Genomic DNA, 15815 nt, shown 5'->3' with positions numbered 1-15815 from the left:
ACGCATTTTGTCTCTTGCATCATGTTTATATTTATGATGGTTTGTTGTACATCTTCCTTTGATTTCTCTAAGATTCCACTATTTATGATAGGGCAAGCATAAATACAAATTTGCACCATTTCTTCTTAGCCATGTGATCTCAAAGATGTTTCACTATTTTGATGAACTCCATTTATCCCAATTGAAGTAGGGGACTATCTATCCTTTGACCATGAGTCCCCCAACTAACAAATTCTATAAGTTCTTTTGATTCTAGAAAATTCTCCAAGAATATGTCACATTCTATGTCTTAAAATGGCATTCATATCGCATCTTCTCTATGCTTACATATTTAAAGCATTGTCAAGAACTTTGGTCTAGAGTTTTTTCGACCTCGCATTAAGTTTGACCACAATGTGCAAAAGCTCAAAGGAAAAAAATGGCCATTATCTTGAACTTCCACAATGTATCGTTTGTGCTCCTGAGCTTGGGTCCTCAAACCATTAGCAATCAATCATTACCTCCATATGCAAACGGGTCCACTCCCATTTGTTAATGTCCTCTATCTACAAGCAATGAGTCACGCTAAAACTGTCTCTTGATTATTGTTACCTCATCTCGAACCCCTAAGTCCAACCCTTATCGTTGAATATGTGAACCTGTATATGCATGATGCCTTGTGAAACTTTTCATGGACCACACCCCAACACAATTAGAGTGAACAACACAGACAATTAAAAAAACAAAGGGTGACTAAGCAAAATACAATGGAGGATGGTACAATGGTGTAAATTCATGTACTCCCATGAGAGACATATAACAAATGGTCTGAAGTGCCTCAACAACAATGGATTTCTCACCCTAGGTTGTTTAAATATATAAGATTACTAACCCTATTAATGCATTAACTCTAATGGCCAAGTATGATTAATGCATTAAGTTGTCAATCGCCCACTCTTGTTGATCACAATCAAGAGTTTGTTAGTTCTTACATCACACCAACAAATCATACATTATGTTGGATGATGAATGATGACCTCATACATTACATTGGATGATGAATGATGAGCTTAAACCTTACGCTGAATGATGAGGTCATAGCTTATACTGAATGATATTTGCTTATATACCTGATGCTTAATGATGATGATCTTTCATACCTTATGCTGAATGATTATGTGCTTATATATATACTTCATGCTGAATAATGGTTAACTTACATAATTTATGTTGAATGATAACCTTGTAACTTAGGATGAATGATGATGAACTTAACAGCTTATGATGAATGACAGCTTATGATGAATGATGATAAGCTTAAAACCTTACAACCACGAATTGTAGCGAGCTTAATACCTTACGTTGCAATAATGATAGGTATATACCTTACTTTGAATGATGATGGGCTTATACCTTATGTTGAGTAATGATAAGCCCATGATCTATACTAAATCATGATGAGCCCATATACAATTTATCTCCTAAAATGATGAATGGTGACCTTATCGACACTGAGCTAAAGCTAAGCTAAGCCATAGCCATAGCCATAGTCAGATGTTCCTTGTGATGCATAAGTGATCATCTTGAGCTGAGGAACTACATCATTCTGCTGGTTAATGGGAGTATAAAGCTCAGGACCAAAGACAACACCATGGTACAGTCTATCTGCGTCTGAACCAATTTTAATGGTCACAAGATACCCAGCATCAAAGGCCCCATCTATCACTCCGTCTACATACTCACCCACACCTTGCTTGATATTGGCAACATGCACCACCCCTTCTCCTTCGGTTTGTTTCTGCTTCTCATGTCCTGTTAAAATTCCCTCCAAGTCATTCAGAGAAATCATTTTTGTTTTTTTATTTCTGTCTCTGCAAATTCCTAATTTGTCAATAACATTTCCAGCAGCTCAAAACCCTAAATTTTAACATTTTTCTTCTTTATTTTCAAAACCACTGTTGTGTATTCTCATTCCCTATCCAATACCTCTCAAATCTTGTGGATCAATCGCCTCTCTCTCTCTTATATTCTAATTTCTATTCTTTCAGAGAATCACTGTCTCATTCCTTCCAAAACCTCTCAATGTTTTTGAAGCAATCACCTCTTTGTTTATTTTCCTACTTCTCAGACCTCTAATCATTCGGAGAATCACCTCATCAGTCTGCTTCTCAGACCCTCGAATTTTTCATAGAATCACCTCATTATGATTTTAACCTTTCAGAGAATTTCCTGCGTGTGTAAACCCAATCTTCCAGATCATCACTAACTTCTCAAAACCCAACCTTTCATAAGACCATATTTTCTGCTTCTCAAACCCCTAACCATTCAGAGTGTCCCATTTTTCCTGCTTATCAAAACCTTAAGCTTTGAGAACATCTCATTTCTCTGCATCTGAAAATCTAACTCGTTAAAACCTCAATTTTGAATGCTCATAACCCTAACTTTCTAGACAATCGTATTTTTAATCTTCTCAAGATTCCACGCATCCTAAACGCCCAGGAAAACATTATTTCTGCTTCTCAAAATCCTGCATCTTTCCGATGGTCCACATACTTTCTACAAACCCTAATTTCTTTAAAACCAAAAATCCTAATTCCCAACACTGTAAAATGTTTTACAACAAAAAAATCCTAAAGTTACCAAGAGCCTAAAAGCTGATTTCCCAAGAGGACGTGAAAACTGTTCACAACAACAAAACCATAAATTTCACAGGGAGAAGAGTGTAATCTTTCTCAGAGAAAAAAACTCAACCTAGAGAATTATTTGTTTGAACAAGAACTAAATGTTTTTTTATTGTGTGCGTATGCATTAGTTGCAAGAAATTAGATTTCTCTCACCTTTCATGAGCAGTTGCTTCTCTGAGTTTGCACCTGAGGTCTCCATGAGCTTCCACACATCATCTTCAGTAGTTTGTGAGTGTAGTTCCTTCTTCTTCTTTACAATTTTTATTACCTGTTCTGATTTTCTAGGTCTCCCTCTCTTCTTCTTCTCCTTCTCCTCCTTGAATGGAATCTGACCATCTTCTCCATTACCAAAGCTAATATTCTCCATCTCTGTCTAACCCTTCTTTCTACTTCTGTTACTTGTTCTTTTTTCTTCGTTCTTATTTATTCTTCTCCTGCCATCCTTCCTTCTTCGTTTGCATCTACTGAAGCAAAGAACAAAAAGCATCACAGAAGAAATTTAGTTCTTACCTTTCGTTAACAATCCATCAAAGATTGAACAGTTCTGATATCTAATGACGAACTCTATCACCTAAGGAGAAGAAGAAGCAGATGATGGTGATGATGAGTAGTTACCACTATGCTCTTTATAAAAAAGACTTACATGTAAGCCAGATATCCATGGAAGCTTGAAAGATGCGCATAGAAGAAGAGGAAGAGGAAGGAGAATTCACCTGTACCGCTCTAATTAGCAGAGCTGTGGAGCATGGAGACTCTTGATGAAAAACGTTGAGCAGATGTCTTCTGTGCATAGGCTCTATAGATCAGCAAAAAGCTTTTGTCGGATATGGCGATTCGGAGAGAAGAACACACAAACACACACACCCCAAAACTCTCTCTCTAGCTTAGCTTGGCTCGGCTCGGCTTGGTTTGGTTTGGCTCGGCTTGGCTTGGCATGGCTTGGCTTGGCTTGGCTTGGCATGGCTTGGCTTGGCTTGGCATGGCTTGGCTTGGCTTGGCTTGGCTTGGCATGGCTTGGCTTGGCATGGCTTGGCTTGGCTTGGCTTGGCTTGGCTTGGCATGGCTTGGCTTGGCATGGCTTGGCTTGGCATGGCTTGGCTTGGCTTGGCATGGTTTGGTTTGGCTTGGCATGGTTTGGCTTGGCCTAAGGTGATCCGACCGACCTGTTTGGGCCACGAGAGCCCAAAAGACTTTGGGTTGGCTTTCGTTGAACAAACATACATAGATTGGCTCCCTACGTTTGAGGTCATGTGACTCGCAATTGGGTTGGATTCGTGAGCCTTTGGGTTGGAACCATCAGACTCTAAGTTGGTTTGGGGGGGCCATCAAACTCTGGGCCAACTCACCTTGCCTTGGTTTGTGTTTGCGGTACACCCTTATCAAAGAGACATAAGCTCTTAGCTTGTCTTTATTCACTTTTCGGCATTGTTGCCTATGGGCGTTGTTATCTTATCGAAGCAAGTGTGTGGAGATGAGCAAAAACCCCAAGGATTGTCAGGGATAATGGAAGTGCATGATGAATCGAGGGTATGTTTAGGGAACTGAATAAACTTACACAAGCACATGTTTTATGAGCGCCAATAATATAAATTAAAAGAGAGATTGTTGTTATTGAAGCCAAGGACCTTGTTATTATTGGTCATTTGTCAATTAGAGTAATAAGAGTTCTTTATTGCAGACATGAGGTCTCATGTAATATAATGAATGCATCTACTTACAGAGACTCCATATGGGACAAGTTGCATGACACATTTCATGCATGCACTTTGACACATGAATGTATAAAAACATTTATCCCCTCATATTGAGTACAAAAGAAATAATAAGATACTTCTCTATATTTACTTCCTCCAACACCTCTTAAGACATAACCAACATTGGTACCATAGTCATGCGCATCCCCAAATTAGGGTTTTTTAAGAGGTCATCCTAGATTGGTTGCATCATGATGAGAAAAAAGAAAGATGAAGTAGGATACTTTTTGTCATGTGCAAATTGCTAACAATGCTTACTCTTTGAAGCAATTGGGTTTATTCAACCATCTTAAGGTGACGACAAACATCTATTGGAGAATTTGCTAGTCAATATCTTCTCTTCATTCACTTGAATCACATACTTGGTTTGCTTTACGCCGTTTTTGAATTAGTGGTAAAATCTTAGATATAGTTTCTATTTTATGAAGTTCCTTCTATCGTAAACCCAACAATCACTTTCAATGATGATTTGGTATCTCTTTTGTGCCCAACTTGACACATGTGAAGAAAAACTAACCCTCCCTTTTTTGTTACAAAAAGAAGAAAAGGCAAAATTGACACTTCACTTTATAGAACATACCTTCTACATATTAATTGTCCTCTCTTCTAAGTTTTGGAAAGACATCATGACATGATGATCATGGAGGCATTTAAGATTGATGAATACAAACGGCAATGGACGCAATATTACCATCAATACCTTACAATGTACCCAACATAGGCACCATCAAAGCCAACAATGTGTAGGTGTTGGTGCAATGGGGAAAGGGGTCAATCTATAGTTGAGGAACATTAAGAATCAGCAAATACATTGCACCTACATCAATTTCGGGTGTAGGGTTTTAGGCACCAATGCATGGGTCTAGGTACATAGGTTCTAGGCAACACTTTTCTCTTTCAACCTTTGAAGGATGTTGCCATTAATATAATTTCCCTTTCAAGAAGCAACTCCATATAATCAAAAGTATATAATTATAACATCATGTTTAGGTTCTCAAATATCTATATGTTGATATTAGATATTTCACATTATTAGAGAGACTAGGGATTGTCTATATATTGGTGATTTTATGACTACACGTAAGTAATTTAGTGTCTTATTAAAATCATTTGCCAAATTGCTCTCGGCACACATTGCATGATTGGCATTATGTCTCAATTTTCACTATGGAACCCTTTCAATTTTCACATTCTAATATCATATATGTATGAAAGGAGACGTCTTTTTTAAGTTGATAATCATATTTAATGATTGCCAATTTGTTTATATGCATAATGCTACTAAATCTTCACAACGTTCTCTGTTTAATTCTATGTATATCAATCATGTTCGCTTGTAAGGGCGAATATAATAGGCATTATTCTTGTTAAGCTCTTAAGAATTTCTTTGATATGAATCTAATAATTAAGCAAAGACAAGAATCAATTAGTGATGGGATAACTACGTCTCTCCACTATTCCCAGTCCTTACTTCAATGCCACTTTCTCCTTCTTCAAACATGTACAATTCCATTGTGCCTCATCATGGTCTCTAACTTACACATCACAACAACCATAAATAACAACTAAAAGGCATTTTGTTTTTTTGCTTCCTTTGTCCTCAACCATGGATCCAAACTTTGCTTGTTCATTCTTTTATCCACTCTATATTTTGCTATTCATCATCATCCATCCTTTTATGCACTCCATATTACAGCTATCATAGTATACTTTGAACATACTTTGGTACATAAAGAACCATGTAAGTTTTTTTATGCCACTTAAAATGTTTAAGAAATCAAGGCATCCTAGGGGTATTTCCATTACCATTATTATTGTTTGGCATTCATTTATATAGAAGTGTTACATTGTGTACAAGCACAAGCACTTAAAATGCCACTTAAAATGTTTAAGAAACATTTTAAGTATTTCCTCTACTTTTGGTACAAGCACTTGAAACTTATGCCACTTAAAATGTTTAAGAAAGCAAGGCATCCTAGGGGTATTTCCATTACCATTATTATTGTTTGGCATTCATTTATATAGAAGTATTACATTTTTCCTCTACTTTGGGTACAAGCACTTGAAACTTATTTGTACGTTATTGACTATCAATGTCCAATAATAAATGGAATGCTCTTCTTCCACAAATGTTTAAGAAAGCAAGGTATTTATAAAGCCATTTCAGTTGTTGCCAATCACCATTCATTTTTTATAGAAGCATTCACATTGTGTTGTTTACCCTATTTTGTGTACAAGCACTTATTTGTACATTATTGATGGCCACCCATAATGAATGCAATGTTTTTCCCCAAATGTGTAAGAAAACAAGGCACTCCAAAGGTATTTCTGTTAACATTTAGATGATATTGCTATTCTTTTCAATAGAAGTATCACTCTTGTAATTCGTTGTGCTATTTCCCCTATTTTGGCGCATACACTTATTTGTACTTTATTGATGTTAAAAGTTCAATAATAAATGGAATGCCCTTCCTCAAATGTTGAAGAAAGGTATTTGTATTGCTATTAAGAAGATTTGCCATTCATTTTGATAAAAGTATCACATTGTGCAATTATTTATACATTATTGATGGCCAACATCCAATAATAAATACAATGGCCTTCCTCCCTATCAAGTTTGCATCTCTTAAATTAATGAATAATTCCTTATAATATAGTGTTACTTAGACTCATCATATCAATGTGATACATAAACATGACCAATACAATGGACAAATAAATGTTTGCATAAATTATACTTTTAAAAGTAAAATACAGGCTACATATGCCAATTCTTCGTTATAGATGCAAACAATACACTTTTAATTCTTACTTATCCACTTCATATCTATTGAACAGGTGTGAAATTCAGATTTTCTTCTCAATTTGCTAATTTGTGCTAAAGATAACTCACAATTGAACATTCAATAGAAAAGAAGATATTTTCTATTTCCGTATAATATATATAGGCCTTCATAATCCCCATGGAATAGACAACTTATGTCAATCCAATGCTGGTTTATGATGGCATACAATTGATTTGGAGTTGAGCAAAGACTTGGAAATAGGTTGAGATTTTACATCATTTTTTGAGCCATATATACATTCTAAGGAGCTCACCTCATTATTTTGATCTTGCAAGTTAGTTTTGCTAATTGACTTGATCACATTTGATGGTAATATATCCTTATCATTTGTATTTGATGGTAATGCTTCCTTCCTACAGAATCCATCACTGTAAAGTGGGTGCAGTAAGCAAGTGCTGTCATCTAACCTATCATTACCACTTATTTTATCATTAGTATTAATTCTATTTTGAGTACTTGTTTGCATTCCTTTCACTGAACTGCAATTCCCTTCCCAGATATCAATCTTACAACTGTTTGCTTGATTAAGTTCATTGATCTCAGATCGTCTACTCAATGACATCTTCTCACAAAAAGTGCTGCCGTTGATACTATCATTACCACTTGTTTTATCATTAGTATTAGTTCTATTTTCAGTACTTGTTTGCATCCATTTAGCTGGACTGAAAATGCCTTCTCTGATCTCAATCTTAGAACTATTTGCTTGGTTAAGTTCATTGATCTTAGAGCGCCTACTCAGTGCTGTCTTCTCACTATTCTTCTCAACACCGACAACAGAATTGAACACTGACCTAACAATTGGCGTATACACATCGTGTGATCCTGAATTCTCTTCATTTTCTTCTCTATTCGCAGTGATTCTTCCATTCAGATGCCCACACTCATCTTCCATAGTTATTAGAGGAGATAGTTGTGCTCCTGAAATGTGAGGATGACCATCTGGATTGTGATCAAATTCGCTTGAAATGTTAACACGCCCATCTAAATTATAACATGTCATTTCCATTCCTTCATCAGAGGAAATTCGCCGTGTTGATAATGACAGTGTGAAACCTCTAAAAATATTTGTTGTCGCTGAAGAAAAAGTCTTGCTGTCTTGGTGTCTGTTGTTGGAACTTTGCACATGCGATGGACTCGGAGCATTTCTCTTTTCCTTCGATGAGCCAGCTGGACTAAAGAAGAAAAATAGAAACCCTATTAATAGACTATAAGCTACAGATAATGTTCAATTCAACAAACCATCAGCATGATAATGTTGACAGAATTGATCAAGCTACAATTTACAAATAAAATCGACTTTCACAGCCATTTCTTAAGTGTCCACAAGGGAAAGAAGGAACATGTATACGCAGGAACAGATTATTAGCATTGTCTTTTAAAAAGGAAGTTCTATTATTTTCAACCTTTTGGTTGTGGAAAAAATATTTAGCACATCATGATTTATTTCTTATTTATTTGGGAATTTGAAAAACAGCACTAGAGTCCATTCCCAAAAGTTGCCTCCTCTTCACATTCATCAAATCCTCTAACTCTAGTTCATGCCAATCTCTACAGATCAATGTGCATACTATATTTTGGAGGAGCCCTTTTACCCTTTTGTACATGGAGTTTCGTATATGATGTATAAAGAGATGTTTACACATTGTATGGTTCTCTGTATGCTTGGACTTGTGCAAACTTGTGTCTTTCAGCTATTACTCATTTTCAGTCCTCTCTTCCTTTTCAGCCACCTGTATTTGAGAGTCTTCTTTCCAGCAGTATATGCTCACACTCTGAATAACTCTGCTGCTGCGAGTTTTCATCCTATCTCTATTTTAATTTACTTTGTGTAGCTATCTTACCTTTTTATTCAAATGATTCTTTTGAGATAACAGTTGCATACTTATCTTCCTCAAAGAAAAGTAAAATCTGAAGATTTTCCTTTTTATGTCCTTAAAACCATCAAACAGTAGTGACAGTACATTAGAAAAATAAACTGGCTATGAAGAGAATAAGAATTACCTTGAAACTTTATGCCTGTGTGTCTTGTGTACCAAGAAACGACCTCCAGGCTTGGGAATCCTCAATATGTGGTGCCCAAACATTTGAAGATCTGTCACCAATCCATTAGCTTTCTTTATATCTGCAACCTGATAAAAATTCATTTTTCGTTTGCACAAATACAAATATCAACAGGAGAAATTTGAATAACCGCATTGCTTCAAACTTTTTCCTTTTTCCCATCTTATCAGGCATGGATAATTAGAAAAACAACCATGCCCTATGTTCAATCCATTAAATCAAAATTTTCTGAATGGCTTAATAGGACAATAGTCACTTTTAAAAGATTTAGTTTCCAGACAGTTTTTTCTTACGCCAGGAATATCATCAAAGGCCTTGCCACACAATAAGAGCTAGATGACCTACCATTTAAGAGACATATCATCATTTCAGAAACGTAATATGGGTGATTGGCAAACATTAAACAAAAATGGCCAGATTCTGTGCAGAGTCCTACCCAATAGGACTATCATTTCCATTTCTCAATTCGCTTATTAATTTGACAACAAGTTATTTGGATTTACGGGTTACAATCAATGTAGTTAGCTGCTGATATTCAAACTTTACCAAACAGAGTGTTGCTAATCAAAGCAGCAGACTGAGTGTCCTATAAACATTATCTCTTACTCTTGGAGTTACCTATAGAGATGCAAATATTTTTCAAAGAAATTAGATCTCTTTATCATTTGAATATCGTCCTCAACGAATGCCCTCAGTAATTGAGGTGCTCTTTCAATACAATAGTATTCTAAGTAAACAGCACAAGACCGTGCACATATTAATATAGATTATCATCGTACGCATCAAGTCCCAAATTCTGCCAAATTGACATTCTCGTGAAACCCCAAGGACGCAAAGATATGTAAGAGTGCCAAACATACTCCTTGCTTATTGGGGTTTAGAGTTTCAGGTTTGAAGGGAGGGTCAAAAACTTGAATGTGTTGCTCTGCCAATTGCGAGGGAGTGGTTGACACGCTCTCATGCACACCTCACTAGCAATAGGGTGTTAACCGGACCCGATTCCCCTTTTATAACCAATGATCCAAAATTTATAGTAGATCAAAAGAAGGGAAAGAAGAGTTCAAACAAGCGTTCAGTGAGCTTGTTGTAAGCTTCGGAGGCATGTTAAGAGAACAATGGTGAAAGGCACCTTTAATCTCAAACTTTTTCTTTTACTACATTTCAGTAAATTTCAATATCAAGTCTTTCTCATAATATTCTTTGTCTTCTCCATATTTTTCTTCTACTTTTTGGCAAAAGTTCTCCCTTTCCTCTAATTTTTCATAAATGTTTTTCTTTTACTATATTTTAGTAAATGTTTTGGTAGTTTTTAGCATTAAGTCTTCTTGTAATATTCTTAGTCTTTTCCATGTTTTTCTTTTAATGTTTTGATGCTTTAACTCCCTTAAAGCATATATTACTCACAATATGTGGGTACTTGTGAGAATATCTCCAAGCTAGTTGAGGGCTTGTGACTGAAGTGTGAACATGTGACTTGGTTTCACACTTAAGCCTCAAGATTCTTCGATATTGACCTTAAACCTTACAAAAAAAAATGTAAGAAATAAATAGAGAAAGAAAGGAATATATATTAACATCTCTTAAGAGGCCATAATTGCCTATAAGAAAAACAAAGAGATTACATCTTATAATGTTGTCTCATCTGTCAGAAATGACAAGCTAAAATAAATAAGTAAATGTAGCTAAGCAATAGAGAAAGGTAGAGAGAGAGAGAGAGAGAAAATGACATGATAGTTTTTTTAACATCCACAATAAACCGATTGTAGTCTATGAGATGGGTCTAGCCCATGACGAGAATTGAACCTGCGTTCTCTCAAAAAACTGACTTTGATGCTACGGTGTAAACCACCAAGCCAACAACTAGAGAGGGGGTTTAGAATTTATGGTGAGAAATTGAAGCAAACCTAGGTCACAATCATTCATTTGAATTCAGCCTCCCACTACGAGCTCAACCTCGCTCAGTCAAGCTGAGTTCACTCCTCTGTGCACAACCCTCTCAGCTGAGTCCGCTCCCCTGTTGTCACTATTTGAAGAAAATGCAGGGATCTTAGACAAACTCTCACACAGAAAGATCACTTAGAAGACTTCAGGACAAATCAGCAGATTAGGAAAATCGAGCTTGTGATTACAAAGATGTAGAATGGTTTATACAATCATTATTCTACAGGTAGCTGGAAACCCAACAGTCACTTAACTAGGTTCACAATATTCTAACTATGTTTACACCAAATCTTTCATAGGATAGAAATTTAGTGCAACAGCCTCTCTCTTCCATCCTACACAAGCAAGTTGTGCCCAAATGAATAAGCTCAGCTTAGCAAGGATAGTTTGGTTTGGAAGTCTCAAACTGGTGATTTCAAACCAAACCATTAAAAAGACTTGAAACTTAAACCAAACCAAACCAAGCTGTGCAACCTTAAACCAAAACAATTCAAACCGAACCATGGGATTTTCAAGCTCAAACCAAACAGTTCGAGACATCTATCAACTGTTAAGCAGTGGTTTCATGGTTACATTTTCACTCGAAAATAAACGTTTGGAGACTGCCCACGCAATTTTCAATTTTTCAAGAAGTGTTACTTTTTTAAAACTCCAAACGGAAACTAAAACTTAGCAGGATTGTTAGGGTTCAAAGTTAAAACTTCAGAATACTTAATGTATAAGGTCAATTTACACATTTAATAAATATTTAAAAAATGTTACCATAAACCATTAAGCCCCGCATAAATGGTAAACTATTAAGCCTATAAAAGCTAAAAACAAATGGGACTGAACCGTTTACAAATTTTTAAACCTCAACTGAACCATAGAGAGCCAGTGAAGCCGTTACACCGCAATTTCATGGTCCGATTCAGTTTGATGTTCCCTAGGAACTCATATGAGGGACGAGCATTGGGCTTGAAGCAACAAGCTCAGCTCAGATGAGAGGGTTGGGTTCGAATGAGGGAGCTCAGCTCTACTAAGAGGGTTGGGCTGAAAAGAGAAAAATGAATGAAGCTCAAATGCAAGAATACGGCCTGGTTGTGATTGGGTGGGCTAAGTTAACTTCAATTTCTCTCCCCCTATATCTCTCTCTTTCTCCCTTTCTCTCATCATTCTCTTTCTAAATTTGTTTTCCTTTTTCTACCCTTTTCTCTTTCTCCTTCTCTGTATTTATTTTTTTATGTTTTTGTGTAAGGTTTAAGGGTGAATGTAAAACAATCTCAAAACAAGTGGACATTGAGGCACGTGTTTGTACTTCAATTTGTATTTCTTAACTAGCTTGGCGATATTACTCACAAGTACCCACATACTTTTGAGGAATATATGCTTTAAGGGAGTTAAAGTATCAAAAAAATATAAGAAAAATATGAAAAAGACTAAGAAAACTAGCAATGCATTCAAAAAACTATTGAAACAACAACTAGAAATTATCAAGAAAATTAATAGAACATAGCAAAAAATAAAAAAACTTGCCAGATATCTGGATCCTATTGATGAAAGTTACCCTAAAGAAATTTGAGATTAAAAGGTGCTTCTTCACCCTAGTTTTCTCTCCACACACCCCACGAGATTATGAAAAGCTCACTGAACGTTTGTTGAGCACCATCAAGTCTTAAGCAGCAATGCCAAAGTTAAGAAGAGAACTCATCTTTCCTATGTTTTGATCTACAACAGATGTTTACGTTGGACATAAAAAGGGGAATCAGGTGGATTAACACCCTATTGCTAGGGCGACGAGCAGGAGGGGGCGTTAACCACCCCCAAGAGACTAGCGCAGAGAACGAGCTCACTTATCTGTGTTTTAGGTTTGTGACGAAATAATCGACATAAAATGAGCTATGGCGAAGAATGTGTAGCATCATTCCTTTTCACAAACTTTAAACATAGACTTTTCTAGACACTCCATTCCTCCGGATGATTAGGTTTCATAAAGATCTTTGCAAAAAATCGAATATTACGATATCTGATAGAATGCAGTAACCACTGCATTTTTTCTTCGCGTTTAGGTTCTGTAAGGCCATTAACAAAGAAACCAAACTTATGTAAATCTGGATCAACTGCACAAAAAACAGATGATGCTTTTTATTCTCCATTTACAGACTTGTGAAGAAATTCCCAGAAAAGCAAAAATCCTGTGAATCTGATCACTTGATGCTTTTTCTTTGCGTCTAGGTTTTGCAAAGAAATTTGCAGTGAAGTGGAAATACTATAAATCGGATGTTTTCAACCGCTTTTAGCCAAACAAATCTCAAAAACCAATTTGATCAAACAAATTGCAGACAGGGGGGAAAAAAAAACTGATGTTTTTTCCACGTTTTCGGTTTGTGAGGGAAGTTCGTGGATACTGATGCCTTCTGTGCATTTTAGATTTGAGAAGAACTTACGCAAAATCGACACGCCAATGGGGGGGGGCGGGGGGGGTAAACGGAACAGGAACAAGAAAGGGAGGGAGAGGGAAGAGAGAAAGAAATGGTAGTTTACCTCGACGCCATACTTGATAGCGAGACCAGCAAGGGTATCGAGGTTGGAGACGGGATGCAGAAAGAAGCTTCCATCATCGCCGCAGCTGCTGCCAGGGATAGGAACAACAGATGAATCTGATGAGCAGGAGGAGGAGGGGCGGCGGGTGTGCATCTTCACAGACAGACAGAGGATCATGAGGCAGACAGACAGAGACACACACAGAAAGACACAGAGAGAGAGAGAGAGAGAGATGGTTCTCTCAGAAATGCGAGCAAGAAGAATTGATCCGATTCTCTCTCTGTGGCTCTCTCTCTCTCTCTCTCTCTTCTCTCTTTCTGTTTAGCTCTGTCTGTGTGTGTGTGTGTCTCTCTCTCTCTCTCTCTCTCTTCTCTCTTTCTGTTTAGCTCTGTCTGTGTCTCTCTCTTGCTCTCTCTCTCTCTCTCTCTTCTCTCTTTCTGTTTAGCTCTGTCTGTGTCTCTCTCTTGCTCTCTCTCTCTCTCTCTCTTCTATCTTTCTCTCTCTCTCTCTCTCTCTTCTATCTTTCTTGCTAGCTCTCTCTGTGTCTCTCTCTCTCTCTTTCTCGCTAGCTCTGTGCTTGTGTGTGTCTCTCTCTCTTCTCTCTTTCTCTCTATCTAGCCTTCTCTCTTTGTCTCCCTCTTGTGTGTATGTGTCCATCAGAAAACCCGAGTAGTTTTCCGGGGCCGAAGTGTCCGTCTCACAAGTAGCCGGCCGGCTCCCCGGCCATTGGCGTGTAAGCTCATATAGGTTGATTATGACATGAGACCATTTTGGACCAGGCACACAGATTGGTCTCATTGGTCTCGTCCCATATCCAACCTATATCCAGGCTTACGCACCGCCCACCTACCTGACTCGTGGAACGTGTCCATCCTTTGCCTCTAACCCTGCCTACCGCAAACACAAATGCAAATGCAAATAGGGCCCCATCTCTGAAGGTGCACCTGACCCTTGGACTCGAAACCCCCGATTAACAATTGCCGGACAAGGATAGGATAACAAACTCTATGTTCGTTCTAGAGGTTTGATGATATTTGCAACACCTTTCAATTTGTGTATTTTTTTTTTTTAATCCTTGTCACGGTGGTTACAACTGCCCTTTCTAGTACTATCTGATCATAATCAATGGAGTCCAGAAAGGAATCCTGAAGTGGGACTCCCCTAAAGAGTCTACCTAAACATAATCAATGGAGTTGAAAAGGAATCCTACCAAATATTACAAGAATATAAGAATCCAATGCCTTGCAAGTTATTTCTTTATCTTATATAGGATTGTAATACAAGGTCTTTCTCTATCTTGAGAAGCCCACTTTCTCTATCATAAATCTAAAGTTGGCCTTCATTTTTTTTTAAATATAGAATCACAATAAGATATATGTACAATGTGTTATGCGTACTACTATCTTACATAACTTGGGTGTTCCCGTGTCCTTATATTGAGGCATTAAAATTATTTGTAAGTTTTGAGTTATGTGATTGGTATTTTCCACATTAAAGCTTCATGCAAGAGCTTGAAGCTAATCTATACTTTATATCTTCCAACACATAACACTTAAGGTGATCTACATATAACTAGTTGTATAGTGCAATTTCCACGATAAAAATGTAACAAAAATGAAGTGTCTCTCAAAATTCTCTCATGAAATGTGGGCACTTATATCACATACCAAAAGAAATGAAAGTTAAATTCTCAAGAAGAGTGAAAATTCGGAATGAAAATTGAGTACAACCTTCTAAGATATATTTATTTATTATTGTGATTCATCAAACCACGCTCATTTTATTGGTGAAGAAGAAAAAATGACAACACAATGCACATGTATGTCGAGTAGGAATCGACAACATTTCTGTTTGGGCTCAACAAGTTTAGCATTGTCCAAGCCAAACCAATTAAGTTTTAACTAACATAGAAGATGTCAAACCTAAACCCAACCCAACCCTAAACCAATTAAGCCCAAGTTTAGGCTTAGCATCAATATTAGGAGTCAACAAAAAGTGTGTTCATAGCTCAAAGAGTTGACAATAAG

At 36.9% G+C, this 15815-nt stretch overlaps 2 protein-coding genes across 4 annotated transcripts; both read right to left on the bottom strand.

The window, feature by feature from the left end:
* Window positions 1-1317: 1317 nt before the first annotated feature.
* On the bottom strand, window positions 1318-3529 carry LOC147868003 (uncharacterized). Of its 2 annotated transcripts, none has more exons than XM_087315929.1 (3): window positions 3377-3529; window positions 2817-3127; window positions 1318-1791 (listed from the first exon to the last, which is right to left on the bottom strand). In XM_087315929.1, exons 2-3 carry the CDS (start codon window positions 3028-3030, stop codon window positions 1502-1504), a joined length of 504 nt encoding a protein of 167 aa, XP_087172055.1. In that variant the 5' UTR covers window positions 3031-3127; window positions 3377-3529; the 3' UTR covers window positions 1318-1501. The 2 variants fall into 2 exon arrangements, with proteins under 2 accessions (XP_087172055.1, XP_087172056.1); XM_087315930.1 differs by having other exon boundaries at window positions 2817-3124.
* A 3795-nt stretch (window positions 3530-7324) lies between these two features.
* Window positions 7325-13956, bottom strand: LOC147868002 (uncharacterized). 2 transcript variants are annotated; one of them, XM_087315927.1, is made up of 3 exons: window positions 13789-13956; window positions 9265-9392; window positions 7325-8435 (listed from the first exon to the last, which is right to left on the bottom strand). In XM_087315927.1, exons 1-3 carry the CDS (start codon window positions 13939-13941, stop codon window positions 7400-7402), a joined length of 1317 nt encoding a protein of 438 aa, XP_087172053.1. In that variant the 5' UTR covers window positions 13942-13956; the 3' UTR covers window positions 7325-7399. The 2 variants fall into 2 exon arrangements, with proteins under 2 accessions (XP_087172053.1, XP_087172054.1); XM_087315928.1 differs by having other exon boundaries at window positions 9265-9355; window positions 13789-13910.
* Between the last annotated feature and the right edge of the window lie 1859 nt (window positions 13957-15815).

Source organism: Azolla caroliniana, unplaced genomic scaffold, assembly GCF_043228905.1.
Source record: "Azolla caroliniana isolate FFs.n. ecotype wild unplaced genomic scaffold, voAzoCaro1.0.p SCAF_2, whole genome shotgun sequence".
NCBI lineage: Eukaryota > Viridiplantae > Streptophyta > Polypodiopsida > Salviniales > Salviniaceae > Azolla > Azolla caroliniana.
This window is presented reverse-complemented; position numbering and strand designations above follow the sequence as displayed.

Bases quoted from the DNA above. Each gene is read 5' to 3' on its own strand.
- LOC147868002 (XM_087315927.1), bottom strand. From the start codon at position 13,941: ATGCACACCCGCCGCCCCTCCTCCTCCTGCTCATCAGATTCATCTGTT. The intron at 9,393-13,788 runs GTAAACTACCAT...AATTTTTATCAG, and splicing joins CTATCAAGTATGGCGTCGAG to GTTGCAGATATAAAGAAAGC. The intron at 8,436-9,264 runs GTAATTCTTATT...TTTCTTCTTTAG, and splicing joins CACAGGCATAAAGTTTCAAG to TCCAGCTGGCTCATCGAAGG.
- LOC147868003 (XM_087315929.1), bottom strand. From the start codon at position 3,030: ATGGAGAATATTAGCTTTGGTAATGGAGAAGATGGTCAGATTCCATTC. The intron at 1,792-2,816 runs GTGAGAGAAATC...GAATTTTAACAG, and splicing joins GAAGCAACTGCTCATGAAAG to GACATGAGAAGCAGAAACAA.